The 19,694-nt window shown below is 37.7% G+C and overlaps 1 protein-coding gene across 3 annotated transcripts; it reads left to right on the forward strand.

Annotated features, from left to right (window-relative positions):
- Nucleotides 1–1,806: 1,806 nt before the first annotated feature.
- LOC149189829 (phosphomethylpyrimidine synthase, chloroplastic-like) lies at nucleotides 1,807–19,268 on the forward strand. 3 transcript variants are annotated; one of them, XM_089411956.1, is made up of 5 exons: nucleotides 1,807–1,861; nucleotides 16,614–16,947; nucleotides 17,155–17,282; nucleotides 17,412–18,955; nucleotides 19,045–19,268. In XM_089411956.1, the coding sequence occupies exons 2-4, from the start codon at nucleotides 16,616–16,618 to the stop codon at nucleotides 18,929–18,931; spliced, it is 1,980 nt and encodes a 659-aa protein (XP_089268082.1). In that variant the 5' UTR covers nucleotides 1,807–1,861; nucleotides 16,614–16,615; the 3' UTR covers nucleotides 18,932–18,955; nucleotides 19,045–19,268. The 3 variants fall into 3 exon arrangements, with proteins under 3 accessions (XP_089268082.1, XP_089268081.1, XP_089268083.1); XM_089411955.1 differs by lacking the exon at nucleotides 1,807–1,861 and adding an exon at nucleotides 9,949–10,105; XM_089411957.1 differs by lacking the exon at nucleotides 1,807–1,861 and adding an exon at nucleotides 16,304–16,321.
- The last annotated feature ends 426 nt before the right edge of the window (nucleotides 19,269–19,694 follow it).

Below are 19,694 nucleotides of genomic sequence, written 5' to 3' on the forward strand. Positions count from 1 at the left end.
ATAACACATCAGAACAACAAAAAATGAATGTAAGGGTAACGACAAGAAATGAATGTAAGAATAATATGATTGGAGCAATCTTGCTTATGAACAATCAAGGAACAATTTAAAATCTAGGTTAACACTTACAGGCGAGCATAGTTCGGCAATGTTACAGTTAACAGATGTAGTCAGGGCTTTCACTCTGGCTGTCAGTAGAATAGTGTATAGGAGCCATAGGTTTGCGGGCATGGAACTTTAGCGCAGATCCTGTCAAATTTACACCCAATCTGGGCCAAGAGTACTGATTAATTTCTAATTGCTGATAGTAAATGCTTGCTCTACAATACATGGTTGTTTGATTTTGGACATGGACTGGTTTTGAAAATTGGTAACCGATACTAATTGGGTTGGATTTGTAGTACTGGTGGGGTAGTTTTGCTGGTTTGTTATTCTTTGTGATCAGGGCGTGTTTCTAAAGGCATATTAGAAAAATCAAATAACAACTTAAATTAAAAAATGAAAAATTAAATTGATACTACCATATCTTACTTACCATGCGACAGATGAGATGCCATTGTTGATAATATTTCTGGCTAAAAATAACAACATCAGACTCCACTATATTGAATAGCTTTGCAATAACTGTCGCAACTCCTCTGAAGAATACAGGCCTAGACACTCCACAGAGCGGTTTCTCAAGCCTCTCTACCCTAATCCACGTCTCGTGCCCATTCTCACTGCTTTCCTCGAGGCTAAACACAGTTCTTCCAGTCCCACTGCATTCTTCCCCGAATGTTTTTCCATCTCCTCGCACATAAATATCGTGGGGATTACATTCACCTACCTTAACTGAACGAGGGATAATAGTCATCGTGCCTGCAGGAAAAATTGTTGGTCGTGCACCACAAAAATCGACATTATGAACACCCTCCGGAAGTGTAGCGAGTGAAACAACAGGTGTATCGGCAGTTGCGGAAAACGAGGAGGCAAGTACGGACGATCCACTTTTGAAGGAATACGGAGAGGCAAGTGTGGGAGCTGAGAGGACACATCCACAACACAGTGAAAGAGTTTACCTTCATGGCTAGCTCTCCGTCGTTAATGAGACCACTTCCACCACCACCGTCGATGAGACCACCACTACCAAGAGAGATGGGTGCCAAATCGCTAGCTCTCTATCGTCGATGAGACCACTGCCACCACCACTGTCAATGAGACCACCGCTACCAAGAGAGATAGGTGCCAAATCACTAGCTCTCCGTCGTCGATGAGACCACTGCCACCACCACCATCGATGATACCACCTCTACTAAGAGAGATAGGTGCCAAATTACATGGCAATCCACAAAAGAGACAACTGTCAAATTACAATGCGATGGGTAGACGAAAATTGAACGTGAACTGATTCAAAAAGAAGGCCTATCGGCCTAATTATTGTTTTTAATTTGTTTGCCACATCACTCGATTTTTACCATTTTGTTTTTAAATCATTTGTCTGACTTAAGCAAAAAATCGTATTTCCCAAATTTCTAAAAGCAGACGATTTAAGCAAAACCATCATCCTCTAATATATCATTAAATGATTTAAGCAAAACTGGCAGGTTTCTTTATCCACTGGATAATATATTCACACGATGTTTAATAATACACGTGTTAAGATCATGGAAGAAGAGGATACAACGGGCAAAGACAACCTCCCGTTACCCACAAAATAAGGGTGACAAACAATACCACTTTATAGGCATCTCGCTAGCTATTTATACCATTGCATGATACACCGTCCCACTTCAGATTTGTAAGTGTCATTTATTTTCATAATATTGGGCTTGCATTTTTCTACTGCTAGTGATTGTGAGTAGGCTCTTCTGGTTCACCAAAAGTAAGTTTTCTCTTCTAGAAACAAATATTTGCTATGAGTTTTATGTTATTTACAATGCATTTTATTTATAAGTTTACTTAGGTATTCAGCATGAACTCATAGGTGCATAGAAGCCACGTATGCCATATTAGCATTTCATAAGCATAGATTTATCCTGGTCTCATTTATTAATCACATAGGGAAAAAAATCCTCACTGATGTAGGCTTCTTCTTTCCTTACAAAATTCTCTTTTCCCCATTATCATCTAGACACTTAATAGCCTTGTCATAACAATCTACTTTGCTCCTGTGAAGGTACAACCAATCCATATCCAAAATCCTACTTTATGATCCCAGTGACAATACATTCAGATGTGTTATTGTAGGCATACCATTCAACTCAAATGCACAAGATCTTACCAAGCGATGAACTCTCTTCTTAGTACCTGTAGCCAACAACACCAACCAAGACTCTGCATGCACTTCTTTTCTCAAGCCACACTTATCCACCAGATCGGGATTAACATAACTATAATTAGATCCAGGATCAATCAAAATAGAAACAACTCGACCACATAGCTTACCTTCCATCTCAATAATGGATGCCTGATGATCTACCTACTTGTTGTCCACAATTGCATAAATCTGAGGAATGCTATGACTAACATCCCCAATTGTCTGCACCTCCTCAGCACTATAGATCTGAGGCCTACCACCTTGGTACAATGGAAAATCCTTCTTGCGATGATCTTTGCCACATATCCAACACTGCAACGATCCCCTACCATCACCTTTGTTCTGCTGCTCTCCAAGTTGTGACCCATGTCCCTTCTCAACTACATTGAACTTCTTGTAAGGAACCACATTTTCTTTCTCACCTACATCCTGAGGTCTTCCCCGCTTCGGTGGCCACTTCCCTTTAACTTTCTCATTTCCCTTCAAGTCACGCTTAGGCTCAACTTTGTGCTTTGACTGCTCGTAACAATGCTTTAGCTTCCTGATGGCTTCCTCCAATGATCTAGGCTCATCAAACTCAATCCGGTCTCTATATGCTGCTGGCAACCCACTGATGAATCTTTGGATCTTAGCCTTCTCATCCTTGAGATAAGGCACATACCTCAACAACTCTAGGAACCTGCTAGTGTACTCATCATTTGTCATAGAACCCATCTACAACTCATAAAATTCCTTAGCTTTGTCATCATAGTACCTCTCAGACAAGTACTTCTTCTTGAAGAGTCTCTCAAACTCATCCCAAATCAACTCTTCTTCCCAAATTCCCTTGACATTCTTCACATCTTCCCACCAAATATATGCTTTCCCTTTGAGACTGAAGGTGGCTATATTGGCTTTCATGTTCTCTAAATAGCTGTGCAATATGAATAATTTATTCATCCCAAGCAACCATGCCTCTACATCTTTTGACTTCTTCATCTCTCCATCAATGTAGGTAGCTTAACTTTCTTGAACTCCTCAGGCAAGTACTCACCCCTCCTATAAGGATGATGACGATGATGACTGTGATGATGTCTCCTGGATGAGGAACTAGAATGATGCCCATACATACTAGTCCTCCTATTAGGTGTATCCAATTATCTGCCACCTCTAACTGTATCCCCTTTATCCATCCTGTATCCGAACCGAGACCTGCTACCATAGACTCCATCGACTTTGTCTTCCTGCTCTTGACTGATCCTCAACCGTCCCTATCTCTGCAATTCTGACAAGCTATGAAGAATCATTGCATTGACCTCTACCTGAGCCCTTGCAAGTCTTTCTTGAGCCTCAACCAAAGTGTCATTGTTTGTTTTGCAACTTCTGATCTCTGCCCTCAAACTCCTTAATGTATATGCTATACCAGGAGAATGCTCCCCTCCTTGTTGCCTAAGTGATATGTAGGGAGAGTCACGGTAACTGTAGTCTACCATTTTGCTCATCATCTTTGCTTTTCTTCTTCGTGCAATTGTACCATGTCTAATAAACCAAATAGATACTAAAATCAAAACCATACCTCATTGATGTTCAGGGAAGGCTTATCTCATCTGAAAGATCAATCCACATTAGCATGATACATATATAATCATAATCACAACAATATAACAACATCATGCATGACTATATCAACTGTACACCATGACCCCATGTATGACAACCATATTTATGACAACATCAAACTTTACCGAAAGAGAGCGTAACCCACTCTGATACCACCCTGTAACCGCCTCCTCCCACATCTACCCACTTTCAGCGGTTTGCCTGGGGTAAACATGAGATGAGGGTCACTATGATAAGACACAACCTCCTATATGACCTTAAGGAAATGGAGTTGATAACTTAAGACCTCACTGACTTCCCTCAGATGCTACATGACCTCCTGGAGCAACCCAACCCCTTCAAGTGTCCAGCCCCAAAGATAACTCTCTTTTTCAATGATCTAGATACCCAGTTGCTTCCTTGCTAAGGCATGCAAGAGATTGTAGCCCTCTAGTCGCATTAATAAGTCTGTCTCCATGCGACTGTGGACTTTTCTAATCAGTTCTATGCCAGCGACCCCAAATTCTGAGCCACTTTTTCAGGGCGAGGACTTAGACCTTTTCCCATAACTCAATGAAACTTCCAGAAATGATAAATGACATAGAAATAAAGCTTATAAACCAAAACTTGAACTAGGACTTGACTTGACTCCTCCCAACCGAGACTGAAATTTCATTAAACACATGGTGAACATGCAACCTACAGGTCATGAATGCATATCTGAACATAGGGATATGAAAACTTGTCTAAAATTAAACAAGAAGGGTCAATGCCTTCTCACTATAGCTGTCATAACACCAATTAGGTCATGCATTCATTAATGAGATATTCATTAATGGAAATGTGTTAAGATCCATACTTAGATCTATGAGTTAACCATGCTTATAATCAACATATAACCAGATAAATAACAATGATATAACAACCATTAAAGCCATATAATAACAAGTACATTTACTCATCAAAAGCAAGAAGAACTTAGCTCTTATTAACCACATGCAAAAGGCAACCAATTCAGGGACTTCCACGTACCACTCGAACATAGATTGGCCTGAACCAAATCTTTCTTTCAGCCAATCACCCCTGTGCCATATTCCAAGCATGAATGTGGGATCTCATGGGATAAAACCATCCATAAACAACCAAGGGAATCTAGAGGTTAAAATACCTCCACCCTCACCATACCATGATCTCACCTAAACCGGTCCTGAGATCACAAAACCAAACCGAGATAAGATGCCTCATAATTCCTTCACCATCCCTTGAGGAATTTCCCTATCTCCACCCACTTGTTGAGGGCTTCCCAGAGAAAACCATCTCCATCCCCAACCCTTGGGATTTTCCTGAGACCACCTCACTCGGATCTAAAACCTTTCGGCAAGCCAAAGCTCAACCGAGAAAGATTCACATCACACCATTGCTATCCATAAATGGCAAGGCAAGGCTGAAACCACTGTCAAAACCCAACAAAATCCATGCTACCAACAACACAGAAACGAAAATACACACATGTATATGCCACACATGCCAAAACTAGCTAAGAAACCACACATGCAATCTGTTACCTGCAAGTATTTCTATTGAAGCTTCTTGATCCAACCTTTCCTTGCTTTCCAAAAGTCAAAAGTCTAGTAAAAGCTAAACCGAGAAAGATTCCCATCACACCATGGCTATCCATAAATGGCAAGGCAAGGCTGAAACCACTGTCAAAACCCGACAAAATCCATGCCACCGACAACACAGAAACCAAAATACACACATGTATATGCCACGCATGCCAAAACTAGCTAGGAAACCACACATGCAATCTGTTACCAGCAAGTATTTCTACTGAAGCTTCTTGATCCAACCTTTCCTTGATCCTTGCTTTCCAAAAGTCAAAGTCAACACTAGTTGGGAACTAGTGAAACTCATAATTTCGGTCCTGCAGTAGAGGTCGAATTTCGACCGGAAATTACCTAAGAAAATTTGGCCTTATTCCACAAAAAAACAATCCACGCATGTGAGCTGCAGTAGGGTAAAATTTTCAGTTTTCTTCTTGTATCTTGACTTCCTTCTCTCTCCTTTGACTTCGGCCTTCTTCTTTATTTGTTAGGTGTAGAAGATACTATATGATGTGATGAATGAATGAAGTCTCCAAGACGTCAAACTGTCTCTTATATATAGTTGTCCAAGAGGGTTCAATGGTGCCACTAGGCCGACTTGGTCATCTTATGGGCTTATGACTCGAAAATAAAATTCAAATTTCTTTTCTTACGAATGTCCAAGTGGGACATGTCTCAAATACATTTTTATTTTGACTCTTTTGACTCTAAGCATGGAGAACATGCTTTGACAAAAATATAATAAATACATCAACAACAGATTTATATTATGGAGATCGAACCTAGTTACAACTTCAACATTTGGTTGCGTTGGAAGGCATTGTTGTTGCTTGTTCCTTCTTAGCTAACGTGGTTCTGTCCTACATGGTTGACTACAAATGTCCCTACTACTAGTGCAACCCATTCTCCATTTAAATTTTTTCCCTTATGCCTTGTGGATTTATCTAAGGCAAGCATGGCTCCTTTTCCTTCTTCCTCATTTGGATTAATGGCATAACTAGTCCATTTAATCACACACTTACCAAACTTCAATGCCTGTCATGAAACAATCAATATTCCTTCAAATCCCAAGCAATATCCTTCCTCAAACTCTGGAATCTGTGTCCCAATTCTCAAGTATTTTAAATTTATAATAAAAATACATGAAATATTTACAATGTATGTAGGAGGGGAATTTTCCCAAAGGGGCTATCACATCAGTCTTCTATTAAGGGGGGATGTGAGATGAATTAATATCAGAATGTGATGGACCAAGTTATGATTATGAGAGTTTAACATGTTGATGAAGCATGTAGGTGAGCAATATTCCTAGAGAACTGGCGAGTATAGTGGGTGACACCCATTTATCTTAGTGGATGGATTTCGTTTTACATTGACATCAATAACTAGTTGTTTGCAGAAAGAAGCATAAAGTTTGTGTATGCATGTACAAAAAGAATTAGAAGAAATCCCATAGTGACAAAAGCACAAGTGAAGATGTGATCCTTAAAGGAACATGAAAGAACAACTTGTGATAATGTTTGTGGTGGTAATGCAGATGACAACAATGGAGATTGGATGATGATGGATAATTAAAAGTTTGTGAGTGTTGTGGAATAGAATCAAGATCATACTATAATGTGAGTCACACATTGTGTTTGTAGGCCAGTGTATAGTGTCATGTTTGAGTTGATGTAGTGTTCCTAAAGATTGTTTGAGTATGTACCTGGTAAAGCTTTTTGTACCTAAGTCAAATGATGATAAAGCAATGTGTACTCCCATAACGTTCATGGTAATCTAAAAACCACTTTGTAGTGATAGTTTGTGGTAAGTTGGAAATTGCATGATAGAGGAAAGTTTGTGGTCGACTAGAAACCACTTGGTCTGATGGTTTGTGGTCCTCCAAAACCACTTGATGTGTAGTTTGTGGTAAGCTTAAACCACATGAGGATATAATGAAGAAACACAACTTGTGAGAGATAGGAAACATAGGGATAAAGATTCCTGTAGATTTTTTTTGTTTCTTGGGAGTCCTATGCAGGAGCATCGGGAGCATGGTTGAGGTTAAGTCGAGAAAACCAAAGCATGGTTATAGGTAAGCCAAGAAAATCCAGGATGATGATGATGGTGATGTAACAAGAGTTAAAGGTATATGTACATGTATGAATATATGTGATGGAAGGATGATTGAATAAACCATGTAATGAAGGGGCATCCTAGTAAGCCGACAATTGCAATGGTTGGTACCTATGCTTTATGGTGGATGGTTGTTTCTTTATAAGGATGCCAACATTTTGGTAATGTTTGTAAATGCTAGGTTAGATCACAGATAGAATTTGCTAATCGGGAGGTGCTTTAGTTCATAGTAGATCATTTGTTGCAGAGAACATATTGGCGAAAACCTTAGTTGTTCCAAATTAAGACAAATAATCGTTAAGAGGAAATGTTAGAGTATATATTTCCTTCTTGTCTTAAGTAAGATAATTGGCTCGAGAAGGAGTTTGTTTCCATTATTTAGGAGTTGGTTATATCTAAAAAGATCTAGTAAATTCATCGAGTTGCTCTAACAAATCGAAACGGCCAGTTACTAATGGAACCTCTTGTCGACTTTCTATGAAATACTCATTTGGTCGGGGGCTCCCGAACACATCATAAGCCAAACCTGTGCTGACAAATAACCAACCTGTAATGAATAGAGAAGGTATGGTAATGCTATGGATAACCTAGTATCTAATACTAGTAATAATGTCAGCAAAGGAGACGCTGCTTTCTGCCCCATTACAAATAGATCTCTACTCGGCTAGATAATAGATTTGTCCGAAATGATTTTATATCATTGTGAGATGAGTGGGCTCATCTCGTAATGAACTTATACATGAAAGATTTGATACGTTCCACGAATTGATTGACGCCTACCAATTCTGTTCGCTTGACCTAAACTTTCAAACGAATTAACTGAAAGACAACAACCTAAATGGAGACCAAGTGTTTCATGGTTTAAAAATGCCGAATCCTGTCTCAATCATCATTTGGAGATATTCTCCAACTAATTAGCATCCTATATTGGTGCATGGTTGAGATATTTGCTCAATTAGTTGATTTTGTGATCAAGGTAGTTTTTCTATCTTGAGATAGCACTTATGTATTTATATATGTAATATTATTTTGACTAATTGACTACTAAGAGTGTGCTTATGCATTTCTAATTTGTCTAAAAAAAAAGTTTGATACTCTTTGTCACTCAGAAAAGACATATTCTTTTGCAAAAACACATAATTCGCTAACATAAATTACTCCCCACGCACTGTTGAAATTTTTATTTTTTATTTTTTTTTACACAATTTAAACAAAACCATCCACTCTTACTTATCATTATTTTCTCTTAAATTATAATTATAATAATTATTTATTTATTTATTTACATAATTTAAGTAAAACCATACCAACCTAATTATAACATTGTATTATAGTTCTATTAATTTGTTTATTTATTTTCATGATTTAAACAAAATTATTTTAATTATAGTCCATGGGGTCTTGGATAGACAATGATTGAGTGCTTTGTTAAGACACTCCTTGATGTGACGGTTCAATTCGTGCTTCGATCGAGTGATATATTGGAGTTGATTGACTGCTTTGTTAAGACACTCTTTGATGTGACGATTGAGTGTTTTGTTAAGACACTCTTTCAATTCCCTGCTTTAATGAAGTGATATATTGAATATGATAAAAATGTGATTATGTCAAACTTACCAAAAAAATAAATTTAATTATAACAATCATTTTTATTCAATTACATGATATAAGCAAAATCATTTTTATTCAATTACAATCATTTATAAGCAAAATCATTTTTATTATAGTTATTAACCATCATTTTTAATTCACAAGATTATCACAAAATCATAATCATAGGAACATACATGATTTAAGCAAAATCACAAAATCATAATCATATGCCTATACTTTAGTGATTTAAATGCACATGATTTAAAGAAAATCATCATCACTAGATTTTATCATCTTGTCCATCGATTTTTAATTTTTAATTTGTTTGTCACATCAAGTGATTTTTACCATTTTGTTTTTAAAGGGTAGAATTGTTTTTAAATCATTTCCCTGAGTTAAACAAAAATCATTTTTCCCAAATTTCCATAACCAGATGATTTAAGCAAAATCATCATCCTCTAATATATCATTAAATGATTTCAGCAAAATCGTTATCCTCTAATAAATCATTAAATGATTTAATCAAAACTGGCAGGTTTCTTTATCCGCCGGATAATATATTCACACGATTTCATTCATGATTTCAGCAAAATCATTATCCTCTAATAAATCATTAAATGATTTAAGCAAAACTGGCAGGCTTCTTTATCCGCCGGATAATATATTCACACGATGTTTAATAATACACGTGTTAAGATCATGGAAGAAGAGGATACGGCGGGCAAAGACAGCCTCCCGTTACCCATAAAATTAGGTGACAAACAGTACCACCTTACAGGCATCTCGCTGGCCCATTTATACCATTGCATGATACACCGCCCCACTTCAGATTTGTAAGTTTTATTTATTTTCATCGTATCGGGCGTGCATTTTGACACTGCTATAGCGATTGTGAGTCGGCTCTTCTGGTTCACCAAAAGTAAGTTCGCTCTTCTAGAAACAGATATTTGCTGTGGGTTTTTTGTTATTTGCAATGCGTTTTATTTATCAGTTACTCGGGTATTCAGCATGAACTCATAGGTGCATAGAAGTAGATGCCATAGGTGCATAGAAGCCACAGATGCCATATTAGCATTTCATAAGCATAGATTTATCTTAGTCTCATTTATTAATCACATAGGGAAAAAAAATTCCATCCGCCATTAAAGATCCAGGTTCCAGGGTTAACACGGATAGTATACTAGTTTAGTTTATTTTGTACTTTTAGCTAACTCAGTTTTGTGATCGCTAAGCTGAAACGAGAGTACCGCTGTGGATTTCCTTCTAGTTTTGGTTTTGGTTTTGCATGCAACTGATACACCGCTTCCACCCGGGCCCTGGTGTGCATCTGAAAGGGTATAAAAATAGGGACTTAGCATTCGCCCTGGTGTGCATCTGAAAGGGTATAAAAATAGGGACTCAGCATTGGCCTTGGTGTGCATCTGAAAGGGTATAAAAATAGGGACTCAGCATTATTTGCTTTGAAATATATTTAATTTTGAAGAGTATAAATGAGGAAGCCGTTAAATAAATTTTCTTTTCCTTGTTGGAATTTATTGACAGAGAAACTCAGGGTTTTATCATTCTGGAAATCTAATTGGAAATTGGGTCAATTTATCAGGGTTCTTTATCAATCCAGAACTCTGATCGAAATTTGGCCCATTGACCAACTGAATCTATTCAGAATTGATCGAAATCCTTAAACGTGTTATTCCACCCTACATCTTGGATTTTGGTACAACTTTAACCATATCTAAAATTTCTACTCCATCCGCTACAAAATTAGCTTTATTTCACTTTAAAAGAGAGAAGGGTTAGAGAAGAATCATAGGATATTGAAATAATATATGTGAATTCCTCAGTGTATATGTTTACGAGGGAATACACACTCAGAGGTGTGGGCGGATAGGTAGTTAAAATGGACAGATCGAAAGCTTTATAGATCTAATGATTAGTTATAGACTAGAGGTCGGTGGAGTATTAAGTTGTTCACCAGGGCTGCACTTTTGCTGCAATTTTTTCATCCAAATAGCATTCCTCAAAAAACGACGAGACTAGGTAGAAGCCCTGATTTTGGTGGAGGAATAGTGTCCCTGATGAAGGTTGTATTCCTGCTGTGGTCCGGGTCACTTGAAAAGCATGCCTTAAAAAGGTATGAGGCCTTGTGCAAGTCCTCATTTTGGTGGAACAATGCCCCTCACCAAGGTTGCATTCTCGATGCGGTCTACCTCATGAATAGCGGACCTCAAAAAGGCCCAAAGAGGGACGAGGGCGGATGCAAGCCCCAGTTTTGGCGGAATATTGTCCCTCATCAGGGTTGCATTCTCATTACAATTTGTTTCACCTGGATAAACATGCTTCAGAAATGGATGAGGCGAGGTGTAAGTCTGATTTTGATGTAATAGCCCTCTCACCAGGGTCGGGTTGCATTTTCGCTGCGGTCCGCCTTATGCAATGAGCATGCCTAAAAGGAATGAGGCTGGGCGCAATTTCCAGTTTTGGCACACCCATGCCAGGGTTGCATTCGCACTACACTCTGGCCCACCCGAACAACACGTCTCGAAAAGGGATTAAGTTGTGTGAAAGTTTAGTGTTGTGCGTGTTATCATATTTTTTTGAAATGGAACCATATGAATGGTTCTTGAAGATTACTTGTAGTTTAGGAGGCCCTCTATGCCTTGCATGGAATATCAGTTGTTGCCAATTGCGTGGACTTGAGAAATGTTTCGAACTTGCTTCAATTTCTTAACTCCCCGTGAAAATAATAGAAATAAAGGAAAAAAGAAAGAAGAGAGAAGTTCATGTTTTATTCTATAGATCTTACAAGGTCACCTACGACGTCTCTAGTAGATTCCAGGTGGTGTGAGAGATCTCCCTTGTGTTCATTGTGTATTTTTTTGGGGGTGTGGAGAAAAAGGGGCTTGTGTTCCTTTTAAATGAGATGTTTTGGGAATGCTTTTTTTTCCAACTAGGATGTTTAGACTCTAGGCATTCCCATCCTGGTAGGGGTGAGGTAGGACTGTAGGATTCTCGTGGATCCCCATAAAGAGAAATAAAGAAGTAGAAGAACCAGGGAAGAAGATCCCTGTGGATATAAAGAAAAATATTTTATTATAATATATTTAATGTATCTAAAATAAGATAAGTATAAAGAAGATGTTGTTTGAAAGTGTATATTTATGTATATAAGAGAGGATGAGTATTTACATTTCATCTGTTTCTAATATGGTATGACATAGTTTTGAATAGTCTTGCCATATAACAGAAATTCCTTGATACATAATTGGGAGCATATTACTAAAGACTTATCCAATGTTTGTAAGTCATTGTATCCATAATTTCGATGTACTAGGTTACAAATTTATTTTATGATAAGTGTTTTTATGAGGTCTTTTAGCATAGTTTAAGTGGGCTTAATGGTTAAGAACATTGTGTTTCCTCCTAAAAAGTTACAGGTAATTTAAAAGGAGTATGTACATCTCTTTAGACTTTAACAATCAAATGCTGTGTGAAAGGTTTTTTATCCCACAAACAAAAAGTCTCAAGTCTTAAACATCAATTTGATGTGTGACTTAGTTGTGACCTTAAAGTTAAACTATTAATATTATAATCATTTAATGCAACAATACTTCCTGATGCCATGATGTATTTTACTTTTACAACTTGATGCATGCTGGATCGAAGTACCCGATGCTTCACAATGTTCACATCAATAACCATAATACCATCGGCTGCCCTCGCTGTTATTCATAGAGTAATCCTCAAATCAGTAAACAGAATGCCATGTGTGGTCCTTGCTATTATTCATATCGAAATTAATGTTTATGCTATTTTAGTGATCAGGTGACGTTTTAATTTTTTTTTATCTGATTTCGTGTTGAAAACATTTTCTGTGACTCAATTAGGCAAGGTTTTTCTTTTCTGACATGATGGTTTTTTAATCTTAAAAGTTTGCAGAAATAACAAAAATCCTTTTTTGTTTGATTTGTAGCATTACATTAGTTAACAACTCAACTCTTTAGGTACAGTTTGAAATTCTTTAACTTTTTTATTAAACTATGACACATTAAGGCACATATAAGGCAGGGTAACAGCTAATAAAGAAACAGATGCATGCTGGATCGAAGTACCCGATGCTTCACAATGTTCACATCAATAACCATAATACCATCGGCTGCCCTCGCTGTTATTCATAGAGTAATCCTCAAATCAGTAAACAGAATGCCATGTGTGGTCCTTGCTATTATTCATATCGAAATTAATGTTTATGCTATTTTAGTGATCAGGTGACGTTTTAATTTTTTTTTATCTGATTTCGTGTTGAAAACATTTTCTGTGACTCAATTAGGCAAGGTTTTTCTTTTCTGACATGATGGTTTTTTAATCTTAAAAGTTTGCAGAAATAACAAAAATCCTTTTTTGTTTGATTTGTAGCATTACATTAGTTAACAACTCAACTCTTTAGGTACAGTTTGAAATTCTTTAACTTTTTTATTAAACTATGACACATTAAGGCACATATAAGGCAGGGTAACAGCTAATAAAGAAACAGGATTTCTTCTTATTGATTCCCATATTTTTGAACAGAAAATCAGTCCAAAAACTAAAATGGGACTTTCTCAAGATATTGCAATTAATATATATCATCAACTAGCCTGCAGGTTCAACTGATTACCAATTATGCCTATTTGACCAAAATGGTCCCCTGACTAATGTTGAGATTCGTATGAACAATGTTGATTTGAAGTGAACCTTTGAACAGTCAACACAACTTAAAAACTCAACTCAGGAACACAATAGCAAACAAAAGATCTCATGATTGCGTTATAAGTCATGACCATTTGCAGGTTAAAAACCTACAAAGCACAATAACAATATTCAGCATAACTCTATAGCTTTGCGAGTAGATATGTAGAAGAAGAATGCCCTTGCATGTGTGATACATGTTCTTCATGTGTAAGGCTTACAAAAATAGGAAGTAGGTGAGAGCAGAAGGGAACAATAGGAGAGTGGAGAGACTAAGGATAAAGGTCATAAAATTTATAATACAAGTTCTTGTAACTATAATCTTAATCAATGATAATAGGCATAAAATAGTAAAGGTCATAAAATTTATAATACAAGTTCTTGTAACTATAATCTTAATCAATGATAATAGGCATAAAATAGTAAATACGCATCTTCAAGCATAGCTGCGCTGCAAGATCTGCTAGAGGCTGCAAGGCTATTACATTACCCAGCTATGTCACTGATGCTTTACTACCCAAGTTATCCAATATGCTATATTTACCCAGCTATGTCACTGATGCTTTACCACCCAAGTTATCCATTATGCTATTTTTCTGTCATCGATGCATTTTGTTTGAAGTTTTACTTGGATCAGTTATCTGGGATTTGTCCTGACGTTCAGAATTCTTGCTAGTAATATATCACGTTGTTCTATGATCCTTCTTGTTCTTGTTTAACTTTTGTTGTGTATCATCTTCATTTCTTATTTAATGGTACCGTCTGTGCAACAAGTTCTGGTGGTTCATTAATATTTGCAGTTTTAAAATATTTGATGTTTGCGTGCTCAGTTGTAAAAACCAAATGATTGTTCATTAGCTTTTAAGGATTTCTTGTTTTACCTGGTTGTCGATTCAAGTCTAGTTCTATTACCGTGCCACTTAGATAACTCAATATGTTTGATCCAAAATTTGGCATTATATGTGTGAGAGAGAAAGAAATGCAGCGTTAGCTCTATGTTGCGGAGGATCTCTTCCACCTTTAAGACCCGTTCCAGCCGATTTAGCTTTTCGGGGACTTTGTAATTCCCTGGAAACTTTCTGAAATGCTTGGGGAGGCCATCAGGGACTATGGGACTTTTAGGGGACTGTTCCTGCGTTCTCAATGAAATTTAAGGGAACGTCCCCATTTCTTTTGATTTTTCGGGACTCCTAGATGTTCCTTGTTGTGTAGCTTTTTTCGGTCAGGTTAGAAAATGGTTTGAAAGTTTATGTGGTTGAGCGGATGGAAGCTCTTTAGATTGCATTGCTTATTGCTTTTTTTGGTCAGGTTAGAAAATGGTTTGAAAGTTTGTGGCTGAGCGGATGGAAGCTCTTTAGATGGCATTGATTATTACTTAAGACAAGGTGCAACTATGTAACTATTTATGTTCTATAACCAGTATAGATCCATCTTAAGATGGATCTAGCAAGAACCAGGATGGAAGCTTTTTAGATGGCATTGCTTATTGCTCAAGATGAGATGTAACCATGTAACTATTTATGCTATATAACTAGTATAGATCCATCTTAAGCACAGATCTAGTAGATCTAGTAAGAGTCAAGAGGGATCAAATTTCTTCAGGGGCAAACTTTTTTTAGAGTGGAAAATACAATGTGTAAATTTTTATTGTTTAAATTGTATTTAGAGTACATCTTACTCATGCATTTCTTTTAACTAACTAAACATGCATAGCATATTCATTTTTGTTTTTTATTATAACTGACATTGTTTTTCTATTTAGAGGATATCTTATTTTATTTTAATAAGAACACATGTCAACTCCACCTTGAGCATGGACGGAATTACAGATCTCCCTAATAAAATGAGCCTCTCAGCTCAGCAGTGGTACTACTTTGACACACAACTCATATTAATATTTCACGAGGCTCATCTTGTTATAAAGGAGGTGTGTACTATAACTTTGACACAAAGAATCTTGTTCTAAAAGAGGTGTGTACAGTTTACTTGATTATTATTGATGGAGATATCAACCGGCAATGCTTTGGATGATTTGATGGGAAAGGGTATAGCCTGTGTATAGGGCTAGGTGTGACCAATGGGACCATAACCGAGCTTAAATGCGAATAATGTAGATGAGAGTTTGAATGTGAATTATGTAGATTAAGATAAGTTTGCATTGGTTTCTCGTGGGCTTCGAATTGAATGCCTAATCAGTTTTCTGTCTTATTACCTAAGCAAATTTCATCTCTGATTTCTCTGGAACTTGTCACTGATGATTGCATAATTACAAGTTGTAATTGTTTCATTGCAGTTTTTTTATATTTTTGGTTTTATATATTACCTTCCCCATCCGCTGTCCTCTAGAAAATCTGGGGTGCGGTCTTGCCGCTCTGGACACACATTCCCTGCCCCCTGTTCGGGAAAACTTGTAAGTTATGCAACATAGCTTTAACATAATATTGTTAATGATATAGGGCCATGAATTGTTCACTTTTTATCCTTTGGTGAATGCCTACAGGAAATTTACACTCAATCCCCCCTTTATTCCCTTTATTATGTCCAATTACTTTTAAATATTTTCGAGTACAACCAAGCAATTTAAAATTTAAATTCAAGGAAAGTGAAAGTGTTGGGCATGTTGTTTCCACTTAAATGCTTTGAAGTTTGAATCTCGCAGGTTACATAAATCTAGCTTTGTGCATATGGTACTTTGATTGCAGGTATGGCATGCATACAGGCAAGTCTGATTTCATCAACATGCAAGGACAATTCTGCTTCAGATCATTTAGTTAGAGCGAACATATGTCCCCAAAAGCCAATAAGGATTGCAATTTTCAGAGGAATTGATTATTCACACAAGATATCATCCTTGGGAAAGAATGAAGTTTCAAACCTCAGAAGTGTAGGGGCAAGGGCCGCATTGACAGTGGGTCCTTCAGTTTCCGAGTCAGTGAAGGAAAAGCGTAGTCGTCATACAGTGGATCCATTGGCGCCAGAGTTTCTGCCTCTTCCAACATTTGAGCAGTGTTTTCCCAATAGCACAAAGGAGTTCAAGTATACTTTTCTTTATGTCATTGTTTGACTAGAAAGCTAAATAAATTTCTCGACTGCTCAGTGCTTGCTGAAGAAAATTTATTCTCTTTAATCTATTTTCTGAGTGTTGATGATCATATCGATTTTGTGCGATGGACATGGGAAGCTTAAGGTGCCTGACATTTGATTGGTAACTAACACACATAGTATATTTTGTGACTGTTTCAGAGAAGCTGTTCATGAGCCTACTGGCACTGTGATTCATGTTCCATTTCGTCGTGTTCACTTATCTGGAGAGGAACCTTATCTTGATATTTATGACACAAGTGGTCCTCAGAATATAAATCCTCAGATTGGTGAGTTTGAGACCATACAGCATCCCTCACATTTTTTATTTCCTAATTTAATAGTTACAGTTCTTTATTTAGATACTCGTCTTGTCTGGTTACTTACAAGTAATTTTTCCACTTGCTATGACTGCAAAGGTCTCCCTAAGATCCGGAAGGAATGGATTGAAAAACGTGAAGTGAATGGCGATCAACGCTTCACTCAAATGTATTATGCAAAAAGAGGGATTATAACTGAAGAGATGTTGTTTTGTGCTTTGAGAGAGAATCTTGATGCTGAATTTGTTCGTTCCGAGGTTGCTCGAGGCCGCGCTATTATCCCTTCTAACAAAAAGCATCTGGAGTTGGAGCCCATGATTGTTGGGAGAAACTTTTTGGTGAAGGTCAATGCAAATATTGGAAACTCAGCAGTCTTAAGCTCAATTGAAGATGAGGTTCAAAAACTACAGTGGGCAACCATGTGGGGTGCTGATACTGTTATGGATTTGTCCACTGGTCGCCATATCCATGAAACACGTGAGTGGATTTTGCGTAATTCTTCTGTACCCGTTGGTACGGTACCAATATATCAAGCTCTTGAAAAGGTTGATGGAATTGCAGAGAATTTGACTTGGGAAGTCTTTAGAGAAACTTTGATTGAACAAGCTGAACAAGGAGTTGATTACTTTACGATACATGCTGGGGTTCTTCTACGCTACGTACCTCTGACTGCAAAGCGAATGACTGGAATTGTATCTCGAGGAGGGTCTATCCATGCAAAGTGGTGTTTGGCGTATCATAAAGAGAATTTTGCATATGAGCATTGGGACGACATACTTGACATCTGTAATCAATATGATATTTCCCTTTCTATTGGAGATGGCTTGAGGCCTGGCTCTATTTATGATGCAAATGATGCTGCACAATTTGCAGAACTTGCTACTCAAGGCGAGCTCACTCGTCGCGCTTGGGAGAAGGATGTGCAGGTTATGAATGAAGGACCTGGCCATATCCCAATGCATAAGATCCCTGAAAATATGGAAAAACAGCTAGATTGGTGTAATGAGGCCCCATTTTACACCCTTGGTCCCCTTACAACGGATATTGCTCCAGGTTATGATCATATTACCTCAGCTATTGGTGCTGCCAATATTGGGGCACTTGGTACTGCGTTGCTATGTTATGTAACCCCTAAAGAACATCTTGGCTTGCCCAACCGAGATGATGTGAAGGCTGGTGTAATAGCATATAAGATTGCTGCCCATGCTGCAGATTTAGCAAAAGGGCATCCATTTGCTCAAGAATGGGATGATGCTTTAAGCAAGGCGCGCTTTGAATTTCGCTGGAAGGATCAGTTTGCATTGTCTCTGGATCCCACTACGGCCCAGGAATTCCACGATGAGTCTCTTCCAGCAGAGGGTGCTAAAGTAGCTCACTTTTGTTCCATGTGTGGACCAAAGTTTTGCTCCATGAAAATTACTGAGGATGTTAGAAAGTATGCTGAAGAGCATGGGTATGGAGATGCAGAAGAAGCTATAAAGCATGGTATGGATGAAATGAGTGCTGAATTTCTTGCCGCAAAGAAAACAGTGAGTGGAGAGCAGTGGGGGGAAACTGGAGGAGAAATCTACATACCCCAGCGCCATGTAGCTGAAGGAAAGAATACACTCTCTACCTGATGGGCTTGTGCTATAAAGATAGAGGTAACTAGAAATTTCTTTTGCATAAGAGTATATGTAGAATAATGGCTGATCATATTCCTAGCTTTTAACTCGTGTTAATCTGTTTGCAGGTCTTTATGCCACTGGATGCCACTGGAGACATTCAGTTGTGAAGCACTCAAATAAATCGGGTTTAAAATATTTACATTGTCAATAATTTAGTGTGTTATTTTTTAATTTTGTCATGATACCATTAGATGGGTAACATTTTATTTGATCGCAAGGCAATCAAACAATGGAGACTCTCTGGTGTGAAATACATATTTTTAATTCAAAGAAAAGTTTGCTTTATTTATTTATTTTTTCCACTTTTCCATTTACAGCCTTAAATATACACTTGCTAATTGGTTCGGCACCAGGGGTGCTTGCCCTGTTTACACCGCTAGCGAAGCTGGGGTTGTTGACAGGAGCAGGCTGAGAAAGTCCCTTTGAACCTGAGCAGGATAATGCCTGCGTAGGGAGTGTGCTTTTATTTTTTCTGTGCTTGCACAGGGTGACTTACTGTCGTGGTGACTGCTGGAGGGCATCTTTCTTCCTTTGGTGAAGGCCATATGGAGTACCTCCTAAATGCAATTAACGGCTTTTTTAAATTTGGGGAAGTGATGATAGATTTAAATTGGTGATGCATATGTTTCCAGGATCAACCAAGTTTAGTCATCGATTAAATAGTTGCAGTTCATATTGTCATAGTACATTGGGCGTAAGCCTTAAGTTCTTTCTT

The sequence above is a fragment of the Pinus tabuliformis genome, chromosome 3_1 (assembly GCF_031772625.1).
Source record: "Pinus tabuliformis cultivar Carrire ecotype Pingquan chromosome 3_1, CPIR1, whole genome shotgun sequence".
Taxonomy (NCBI): domain Eukaryota; kingdom Viridiplantae; phylum Streptophyta; class Pinopsida; order Pinales; family Pinaceae; genus Pinus; species Pinus tabuliformis.

What these genes read in the sequence shown, in the direction of transcription:
- LOC149189829 (XM_089411956.1), top strand. Translation starts at nt 16,616, where the DNA reads ATGGCATGCATACAGGCAAGTCTGATTTCATCAACATGCAAGGACAAT. An exon ending in AATAGCACAAAGGAGTTCAA is followed by an intron (nt 16,948 to 17,154) that starts GTATACTTTTCT and finishes TGACTGTTTCAG; the next exon opens with AGAAGCTGTTCATGAGCCTA. An exon ending in GAATATAAATCCTCAGATTG is followed by an intron (nt 17,283 to 17,411) that starts GTGAGTTTGAGA and finishes ATGACTGCAAAG; the next exon opens with GTCTCCCTAAGATCCGGAAG.